The sequence below is a fragment of the Prinia subflava genome, chromosome 23 (assembly GCF_021018805.1).
Source record: "Prinia subflava isolate CZ2003 ecotype Zambia chromosome 23, Cam_Psub_1.2, whole genome shotgun sequence".
NCBI lineage: Eukaryota > Metazoa > Chordata > Aves > Passeriformes > Cisticolidae > Prinia > Prinia subflava.
In genome coordinates, this window is record NC_086269.1 from 4,945,492 (window position 1) to 4,956,352 (window position 10,861).

The 10,861-nt window shown below is 52.9% G+C and overlaps 1 protein-coding gene across 1 annotated transcript; it reads left to right on the top strand.

Annotated features, from left to right (window-relative positions):
- Nucleotides 1–205: 205 nt before the first annotated feature.
- Nucleotides 206–10,300, top strand: LOC134561407 (potassium voltage-gated channel subfamily A member 2). Its single transcript, XM_063418371.1, has 2 exons — nucleotides 206–782; nucleotides 1,541–10,300. Exon 2 carries the CDS (start codon nucleotides 2,786–2,788, stop codon nucleotides 4,283–4,285), a length of 1,500 nt encoding a protein of 499 aa, XP_063274441.1. The 5' UTR covers nucleotides 206–782; nucleotides 1,541–2,785; the 3' UTR covers nucleotides 4,286–10,300.
- Nucleotides 10,301–10,861: the final 561 nt, after the last annotated feature.

Consider the following 10,861-nt stretch of genomic DNA (forward strand, 5'->3'; position numbering starts at 1 on the left):
TGGGTGATGTCAACTGGGATGATGCCGTAACCCTCGCCAAGCACCGAGCATCAGCGCCGGGATTTGGAGTCGGAGGAGGAAGCCCAGAGCCCTTGCCAAATAAAAAACAACATGTTAAATAAAAACAAAGCAAATTTCTGTGCTGTTAAACAAATCTGGGGTGTTCGGGGAAGGGAGAAAGGGGAGGAGAGAGTTTATGGGCAGGAGGAAAACTGCGTGTTTATTAAAAAATAAATAAAAGGGTGAAGGTTGGTTGATCTTGGGTGAGATAGGGGTTTGTGGCTGCCAGATCTTCCCTGCAGCAGCAGTGAGATGTTGTTTGTGGTGCTCTGGCGTGATGCTCGGAGGAGCCGGGGAAGGTCAAACCCAGCTGAACTCCTCGGCGAGTGGCTGGGCAGCGAGTGGTGGGGAGAAAATGCAGAAAAAGGATAAAAACTGGGACAAATGCGACCTCCTCTCCTCCGGGCCTGGCAGAAAAGGGTTAAGAGAAGCGGTTGAATGCTGCAAGCCTCGTCAGGGTTGTACTATTTTTTCTAGTGCATAAGGAGAAGGGAGAGGAGGGTTGCACGGAAAAGGGAATTTTCCAAGAAAAGAGGGATCTGCGGCAATATCTGCACCTCGGGGGATGAAGAGAGGAACCAACAGGCATAAATGGCCTGGAGATGGCTGAAATCTTTGCCGAGGAGATTGGGACCGCGGGGTTATTTTCCACCTGCCTCCCCTGCCCGGTTCTGTAATCCTGGCTCAAAGTAGACAAGTCGAGTTGGAGCTGAAGAAGGGAGGTTAGAGGGGTTTTTATTTCATTTGGGAGGGAAAAAAAAAGAAAAAAAAAAAAGGCAAAAAATGAGAGGTTGGTTGGCCCTCTCCGGGTGCATCTCCACGGTGCGAGGCAATGCAGGATGATCCAAGGGAGCGCCCGCCGGGAGCAGGGATGCTGAGGACCCGGCACCGGCCGGGGACATGAGCCTCAACATCCCCACGAGAAATTTCACCCACCGGAGCCGAATCCCCGCGGGGGTGGGTCGGCCGGGGGGGTTGGCTCTGGGGAGGATGGGGAGGGTGGACGGAGCTCGCGTGGGTCCCACGGCCGCGGTCCATCAGCGGGGGCCGGTGGCCTTGGCGGGGGCACAGCCGGGCACCGGCGGGAGCTTCGCTCTGCCGGGTGAAACCGGAGCCTCCTGAGCCACCGGGGAACGCGACGCGACGGCCGCGGGTGCCGTGCCCGGTGGGTGACACCGGCTGGCGGGGCCGGGAACCCTCGGTGGCTTTGCGGAGCCTCGGCTGGCGGGGGGGCTGCGTCGTTGCCCCCCCGCTCCTCCGCCTGGCACGGGCTCGGCGGGCAGCCGGCCCCGCTGGGCTGAGCACGGCGCAGGGACGCGGGGCTCGGTGTTTTTCCGCCTCGGCGCTGGCGCTCTCGCCCCGCTCTCTCTCGTGTTGCAGTGCGGGCTGGGCGGGCGAGCGGGAGCCCGGAGGAGCCGGGGCTTTGCGGATGCTCCTTGCGAGCCCCCACGGCTCGCTACCTTCTCGGTGTTTTTTCCAGGCGATGCCACACCTCCCGAGGACACTGGGGACATCGGGTTTTGCTGAGCTTAGCAGCTTTTCACCGTCGTACCGAAGGCATCAGACAGACGCTCCTCTGCCCTGAAGTGCAGATCTGCAACAGCTCCCGGGAAGACTCTGTCTCTCTGTCTCTCTGTCTCTCTCTTTCTCTCTCTCCAGTCCAAACCATTACAAGACCTGACTTCCACCATCTGGGAATCTAACCCCTCTTATGTCCCTTCTCCTTTTTCTACGATGACTCACCATTATTTTTAACTTTGAAGAGAGAGGAAATTATGGGGATCTTGGAAGCCTGTATTTCTCTCTAGGATTTCCCCAGGGTCAGATAATCGGTGTTACTAAGAGACACTAAGATTTGGCTTCTCCAGGTAATGTGATTCGTTTTCTGTGTGCCATGGTGATTTGCAGAGGATGACAGGAGCCGGGACACCAGCGGTCGAGGAGGGGGACTGCGGTGGTCCGCGGGGCAGCTGGCACCGCCGGCTCCACGTTCCGGCAGCCGCAGAGCTTGGCTGCAGGCAGGGAGGGCAGCATGTCAGCAGGGAAAGAGGATTGGGAAGGTGCTGAACTTAAAAGCGGAGCTGGAGCTTTCCTGGAGGGTAGATTGCCTGAGATCGCAAGGTTAAATGTTAATTAACCCTTAGCTGCAATGCCTGGAAATGAGCTGAGCCCGGCACCCTGCGGGGTCCTCTCACCACTTCAGGGCTGGATGGGGTTATTTTTCTTCCTTCCTTTCGCTTCCCTTCCCCCCTTTTTTTTTTTTTTTTTTAACTGGAATTTTTATTTTTTAGCCCAATAATAAGCCCTGGTTTACCAATGGCAGTTTTCCCATGTTGGTTTTGAACAGGTGACGGTTCCTCAGGTGTTTTCTGTGTTCCACCTAATGGGTTTAGATGGGAGTTGTTGAACTCTGTCCCAAGGAAGGCAAATTAACCCCTGCAGGAAGGGGATAGACGTGTTGGAGAAGGGATCTGCTCTCCTCCCCCCAACTTTATTCCATCTCTCTCTTTCTCAGCAGGGGCGATTTTCTTTCTTCTTCTTTTTTTTCTTTCTTTTTTGGTTTTTTTTTTTTCCTCCTTTTTTATCTCATCCCTTTGCCTTTTCATGAGACTCTTCCAAACCTACGTACCTGTCCTTCTGCAGGATAGTAGCCCTGCCCTGAACCCGATCCCACCGCCGGGCGCTGGGAAGAGTTTAGCATAAGGATTTCTTTTAAAGCCCAATTATGACAGTTGCCACCGGAGATCCTGCAGATGAGGCTGCAGCTCTTCCCGGTCACCCGCAGGACACGTACAACCCCGAGGCCGACCATGAGTGCTGCGAGAGGGTGGTCATCAACATCTCGGGGCTGCGCTTCGAGACGCAGCTCAAGACTCTCGCCCAGTTCCCAGAGACCTTGCTAGGGGACCCTAAAAAGAGGATGAGGTATTTCGACCCTCTCCGGAATGAGTATTTCTTTGACCGGAACAGGCCCAGCTTCGATGCGATTTTGTACTATTACCAGTCCGGGGGGAGGTTGCGGCGGCCCGTTAACGTGCCCTTGGACATCTTCTCCGAAGAGATCCGCTTCTACGAACTGGGGGAAGAGGCCATGGAGATGTTTCGGGAGGATGAAGGCTACATCAAGGAAGAGGAGAGGCCGCTGCCTGAGAATGAGTTCCAGAGACAAGTGTGGCTGCTCTTTGAGTACCCCGAGAGCTCAGGCCCTGCCAGGATTATAGCTATTGTCTCTGTCATGGTGATTTTAATCTCCATCGTCAGCTTTTGCCTGGAAACGTTGCCCATTTTTCGGGATGAGAACGAAGACATGCATGGCAGCGGGCTGAGCCATCCCCCCTACTCCAACAGCAGCATGGGGTACCAGCAGTCCACTTCTTTCACAGACCCCTTCTTCATCGTGGAGACACTTTGCATCATCTGGTTCTCCTTCGAGTTCTTGGTGAGGTTTTTCGCCTGCCCCAGCAAGGCTGGTTTTTTTACCAACATCATGAACATTATAGACATCGTAGCCATCATTCCCTACTTCATCACCTTGGGGACGGAGCTGGCCGAGAAGCCAGAGGATGGCCAGCAGGGCCAGCAAGCCATGTCCTTGGCCATCCTCCGAGTCATCCGCTTGGTGCGGGTCTTCAGGATCTTCAAGCTCTCCCGGCACTCCAAGGGGCTGCAGATCCTGGGACAGACTCTCAAGGCCAGCATGCGGGAGCTGGGCCTCTTGATATTCTTCCTCTTCATCGGCGTCATCCTCTTCTCCAGCGCCGTCTACTTCGCCGAGGCCGACGAGAGCGAGTCCCAGTTCCCGAGCATCCCCGATGCCTTCTGGTGGGCCGTGGTTTCCATGACGACTGTTGGCTACGGAGACATGGTCCCCACGACCATCGGGGGGAAAATCGTGGGTTCCTTGTGTGCCATCGCTGGCGTATTAACGATTGCCTTACCAGTGCCCGTCATAGTGTCTAACTTCAACTACTTCTACCACCGGGAGACCGAGGGAGAGGAGCAGGCTCAATATTTGCAAGTAACCAGCTGCCCAAAGATCCCCTCTTCCCCTGACCTAAAGAAAAGCAGAAGTGCCTCTACTATTAGTAAGTCTGATTACATGGAGATTCAGGAAGGTGTAAACAATAGCAATGAGGATTTTAGGGAGGAGAACTTGAAGACAGCCAATTGCACCCTAGCTAACACAAACTATGTGAATATCACCAAAATGCTAACCGATGTCTAGTCGCTAAAATCTAGTCCCGTATTTAAAGCTGAAGTGGAACAATTGCAGATATTGAGTGCTGCTCTGCATTGTAGTTAACACAGTATTTTCTACGGTGTATATTTGGTTCTGCATGGGAAGCAATAGCTGTGTAAGTGACTTTTAACCTTTGATTTCTGCACCGAATAAGCGTCCGTGCAAAAAAAAAACAAAAACCCAACGAATCCAAACCATTTTGTTGCCCTTCTCCCATCCCAGGCTCGTGGGTTTCCAAGGATGAGGAGGGCACGGGCACTTGGAGCAGCGGGATGGGGATGCAAGGGGCACCTCCGGGCCACCCCGGGGTGCCACCAATCCTGGTCCCTGCCCTGGGTGACAACCAGCCCCCAAGGGCAGGGAACAGCTGGGAAAGGTCAGGCAGGACTTCCTGGAGGGCAGCTGCAGGCGCGGGGCCGGGGTGCCCCAGGGCTCGGGTTCCTGCCCCGGGAGAGGCGAGCGCGGCGCCCGGCTCGTGTTTCATAACTGAAAATGCTGCATGCTGCAATAGTTTCAGCCACTGCAGTGTGCCAGTGTGAGGCCCAGGGGAGGGATAATTAGTGTGACGGCACATTATTTATTAAGTCTTAAATTTTCTATGCGAGGCATCGGGAGGGACGAGTAAATAAATCAAGAGCTTGGAATTTATTTATTTATTTAGATGACACTTCCATCATCAATATTTCCAGGATCACCAAAGACACCTCCACTGACACATTGATAATGAGTTGGAAAAAGCATCTTTTTTTATATCTATATATAAAACTGGAGCAACTATGCTGTGGCCTATAATATATTTATACTGCAGTGAAATTTAACCAGTAATACAGTACAGCTGCATGGATATTTGTTGCATGAATCTGAATATTTAATACACACACAAATATATATTTTCTTAGTAGACTATACAGTATTCATGTTTATAGTGTTTATAGATTCTCCGGTGGCTGGAAGGAGATCCATGGGAGTTAAAAATATCTCCCTTATAGTTAAAAACCGGATGGGGAAGGCGTGTGCTGACAACAGTTGGATAGATAAGAGTGCAAAGCCTGAGAGATAACAAGGCAAAGCCTGAGTGTCCGAGCATCCGGACACAAGAGCTGACGAATGCAAGCCAAGGAAGGTGAGCTGAAAGTTAAACACCTGCGCTCATTATGGGGCAAGTAATTAGTGATTAATCGTGGTGTCAGGAGCAGAAACCACGGCGGATCAGAGAGAGCAGGAGGAGCAGGTGGAATAGCAGGTTCCAGCTCTCCTGACTTGTTTGTTCAGCAGTTTTCAGCCATTCCCGTAGAATTCCCGTGTGTGTGTGTGTGTATAGATATTTAGAGAGCGACTACAGGGCCGAATCCTCAGCAAACAGAGCGCCTGGGACATCGAGGACTTCCCAGCTCAGGGCTGCTGGGGTGGTGGGACACGGGCTGGAGCAGGGCTGCCTGCCCCTGGAGCCCGTGGGGTCACCAGGGCAAGGTGTGTTTTGGGCTTGAAAGCTCCTTTTGAACCCCCTCAGGGCTGGGGGTTTATTCCTTTATGATGAAGCTGGCATGTGCTGAGGTGGCCTGGGTCAGAGCTGGGACCTCTGAGCCTTTGCTTTGCCTTCTTCCAGGGTGTTTAAGAGCGGTGGGTCAAGGTGCAGAGAGCCTGAGGTTCTCTCTCTTTTCTTCACCCCCGGTGTTATTTGGGGATGGGCGAGAGCTGTTGATCCGTGGGGAATCTCACCTGCTTTCCCCATCCCTGTGTGGGTTTGCTTGTGTTTTCCCCATTGCTGACAATCCTCAGGGAGAGGTGCCCTGTTCCTCTTCCAGGTCAGGGCAGAGGGAGGAAAATCTCTGCCAAGGTCACGGGTGAGCAAAGCCTCCCTGGGCTGTGGAACAGGGTTCAGTCAGGGTGAACTTGGGCTGAACTGGGCCACGATGAGCCCCAAAACTTTGCATGAGGGGTGAGCACAAGGAACTTGAGGAGGGATCAGCAAGACCCTTCCATCCTCAGAGAGGAAACCCTGCTCCTAACAACAATCCAAGCGGTGCTAAAGTATCCACAGCAATGGCTCCAAACGCTGCTCCAGAGCAGGATCCATCTTGTGCTGACAGGGCTCCGCTTGGCCAGTGGAATCACTCCTCAGTTTTATTTGATTGATTGATTGATTGATTGAGGCCTGGCCATAATTAATTCCAAGTGTCCATGGTTTGTGCATGGCAGTCCCTGCTTCTGCGTGGGGCAGAGGACGAGCAGCACCCATGTGCTGAGGTCCAGGGGTGCTCAGGGCCCAGCCTGTCTTTAACTGGATCTCGTTGTACTGGGAGTCCTGCACTCCCACTTTGCTGGGGCAGCCTGGGAATGGGAGACCCTGAAGCCCCTTTGTGCACGCACACAAAAAAGCCACAACACAACCAAAAGCAATAAATCCTGAGTTCTGAAGCTTGTCCTGTTGGACGGGGCAGGGCTGGCGAGAGTCGCCAGCTCGGGCACGATTCCCAGGGCGGTCGTCCAACTTCCATGGATCCAGCCTGTGGTGGGTCCGTGGGGACATGGGCTCACACGGGGGAGCTGCCTGATGTGCTGGGATCCTCTGGGTGCCCCGAGCACCAGGAGATCTCATTCCTGCTCAGGGTTGAGGTGTTTTGCTGCTGGTTTTACTGCAGGTGCTTTGGAGGATGCTGGCACTCGGTGAGACTTTGTGAAATGCCCTCTTGCTGAACTCCCGTGGGCTCGGGGTGGTTTGGAGGAGTGTTGGCCACAGCACTGGGTGTGTGTTGTGGTGGTTTGGTGAGGGGGAAGGTGAGGTTTTCCTTTGGGGAGGCAGAGTTTTGGGCACGGTGTTCCTGTGGCTTTCCAAGGCCGGGCAGGAGGGGAGAGTGGATCCCTGAGCAGGATCCAAACATCCAAACCCAATCTCCGAGCTGCAGGGTCCTGGCCACCTCGGGAAGCTCCACAGTCACACACCAGGGGTGAATGGGCATGAAGAGCGAGAGGCCACACTCCTGTTGTCACCAACGTGAGGTGATGACTGTCCCCATGACAGAGGCCAGCACAGCCCGTCCCTTCCGTAGGACAGAGCTGGCACCTCCTGCACTGGCCCTGGCAGATGTTCCTGGGGAAAATGAGCCCTGGTGAGAGCGGCTCTGGGCTGCCCTTGTTTGGGACACAAGGAAAACACCCAGGGTCAGTGCCCAGGTGTTTGGCTCAGGGTGGAAAGGGTCAGTGAGGGCTGTGGCTGGGAGAGATCCATGGTTCGGAGAGATCCATGGTTAGGAGAGATCCATGGTTAGAAGAGATCCATCGTTAGGAGAGAGCCATCGTTAGGAGAGATCCATGCCTGGGATAGGTTCATGACTGGGATAGGTTCATGACTGGGAGAGATCCATGACTGGGAGAGATCCATGATTAGGAGAGATCCATGATTAGGAGAGATCCATGGTTAGGAGAGATCCATCAGCCCACACAGAGCAGAAGGGTCCAGACTTCTGCCTCACACAGAGAAATGGTTCCCCTACAGCTTTTAATGGGATTTGTGCCTGCAGGTCGGAGCTCTAGTGCTATTTCTAGCTTTGCTTCTGACTCACTGATGTGATCTTGAACCAGTTTTTCAGGAGGAGACTGTGATATTTTTTTCTTCCTTATTTATTTTTTTTCTTAAGGAGTGTGGTTTGAGAGAGTCTGGGCCTGTTTCTGTGGAGATGCTGAGCATCCCAATCTCCTCCTGACTCTGAAAGGTGCAAAAATGATCTGCAAAGTGGCTCAGACTGAGGATGCTAAATTAGGGACTGGGGAAGGGGAGGAACCCATAGCTGTGTTAGAGCTCATCAGGCCCCTAAAGAGAGAGGTAGTCTGGTTCCTTTCCTCCCCCTGAGGAGCATTTCCCTCTCTCCAGGCCTGGGATGGAAGACTGGAGCCCTCTGGTTTGTGGAGGTGCTCCTGGCTTGGCACCCGGAGGAGGCAGCACCTCTATTTTAGTTTTAGCCGCCGTGCCACGGTTTTGGAGAGAGGGAAAGCTGTGATTACAGAGCAGGTTTTCTTCTAACACCCAACCTCGTGCCCAAGCCTGCAGGCAGCCCGTCAGCCCTTTCAAATCTTCCAGAATATCTGCTGAGGGCAATGGGGTGAGGCTCATGTACCAGCTGGATGCTACCAAGTGATTAGGAAAAAATGATCTCTCTGGAGCACGATGTTTTATTGGGAAAATTAATCTCTGCAGTGACTGTGTCAAAGTCCTACAGATTTGAATACTGAGCTATAAGAAGAAAAGGATCTCTGGATTAGCATTATGAGAGTGTGGCACGTGGGTGTATAAATATGGGCATATTTGTGCATAAATACACAGAAGGAGAGAAAAAGACAGAGGAGGAGGAGGTATTTCAGGAAGGACCTTGCTTTGTTATCAGATAATTCCTGGGTCAGCCCTTGAAACTGCTGCCAAAGCCTTGTAGCTTTTCCAGAGCTTGCAATATCCTTGGGGATGGGACCAAGGGAAGGATATCTGGATCTCGCCTTGGGAGTGGGAGCACCCTGAGGATCTGGTGGCGTTCAGCTCCTCGCATCCCTCTGCAAACAGCAGCTTTCAGTGTCTCTGTTCCAGCCCCAAGCCCCAGCTGTGACCATTTCTGTGACAGTGCAGGGAAAGCCAAGCAGAGGTTGAAGGGATTTGGTTGAGATGCAGGTGCTGCACTGAGTGGGCTTTGGGGTTGTTGTCTGCAATGGTTGGAGTTTAAGTCTCTTAAACGTTGTCAGCTTTTGGTCCCAGTGTGGTGGCTCCTGTTTAATCACAGAATCCTGGAATGGTTTGGGTTGCAGGGACCTTAAAGCTCACTTTGTTCCACCCCCTGCCACGGGCAGGGACACCTTCCACTAGACCTGGTGGCTCCAAGCCCTGTTCAGCTTGGCCTTGAAACCTTTTCTCAAGATCTCTGCCATGAGACCTTATCCCAAGGTCTGCATCCTTGGGAGTGGTTCTCCATGGGGGTTGTCAGTGGTGGTCCCTCGTGGGAACAGCTCAGTCTGCTGCAGGGGTGAGGAAAGGAGGAGCCAGCCCCAAACCTTTTGGTTTGCACTCAAACGAAGGCTGTGGCTCTCTCCTCACACCCCTGGCAGCATTTGACCTTCTCCCCGTGACACATCCCTTGGTCCCTCCTGTTGGGGCCCAGCTGCTGCCCCTGCCAGGAGCCCCAAGGGGGGACAAGGGTTCCCCCAAGCACCAGCCACTGCTCTGCCCTTCCCCAGCCCTGTCAGCACCCTTGGCCTCGGTGTCCCTGTGATGTTTCTGCATTTGGCTGCCCAAAATTCACCCCCTGCTCAGAAATGGCTGCTCTGATCCTGCCCGTCAGGAGGAGAGGGCCCAGCCCAGGGGTGAAGCAGCCCTGGAGCACAGCACAGATTTACACCTGGGGACAGGATCCCCCAGCCCAGTTGTGCATGATGAGAGATAAATCCCTAATTCATGTTTTTCCTCCAGAGAGGGGATGGTTTGGCTTTTAGGAGCTGCTAAACGTCGTGTAACCACACCAGGTCCACATGGACCCACCATGTCCCCTCCCCAGCCCTGCCTGGCTGTCCTGAGCTTGGGGGTGGTCTTCTGGGGTTTGGTTTTTTGATTATTATTAATTTTTATTTATTTTTCTGCTGCCTATAAGATGTAATTATCCATTTGCACTTGCTCCCTCATTGTTCGAGACTGTGCTCTTGTCCTCCAATGTCATCCCCGAAGCACAAGGGGAACAAAAATGGGTATTGGATCAACCCTGCATGTGGTGCCTAATTTGAGCAAATCAATAGGAAGAGGAAATCCAAGAAGGACTCATCCTAAGGATGCTGGAGCTGAACCTTTTGTTTCCATGGTTACGGGAGAAATGGGACCAGGAACGGAGAGAGGCCTATAAACTGTTAAAGGAGGACTCTCGGGAATTTCAAGTCATTTAACCATGCGTTTGCTAGACACAACTTTAGACACCAGCTGGATCCGAATTGCACAGTGTTTATAGAAATCCCTGCTTTATTGACAGCTGGGGGTGCTGGGGGGGTGTGGGAAGGGGCTGGGGCCCCCCGAGTCAATAAGGCTGCCCACTGTAAATAGGTATACAGAGCTGTGTACATACATACCCAAAATGAGCATTTGCTGTCTGGTTTATCATCAGTGTATATAATTTATTCTTCACAGAGTATCACGATTTTTGTAAATATCGGCACTAATTAAGAGAAAATAAATATGTATATTATTGAGGAGTTATTTTGATATCGGTTCTGTGGAGGGTGGGAGAGGAAAAGGACAAGTAATTATGTTTTTGGTGTGTTTTTCTCTACAACTGAACCCTCTGTGAGAAGAGAAAGAAACAGGCTGAAGCACGGGAATGGATTTGTGCTCCACCATCAGCCAGGCTGCAGGGGCAGAGCCCCAAAATCCCCTGGGAGGAGGAGCTGATGGGTGTTGGTGATGGATGTTGGACACGCTGCCGGTGTGCACGGCATTCCCACGGGATTGGCTCCAAACAGCCCCAGCAGAGGGGAAGGGGCTGGAACCTGGGTCAAGCCCGTGTTCCCCAAGGCTCCCCACTCCTCCAGCTTGGATAT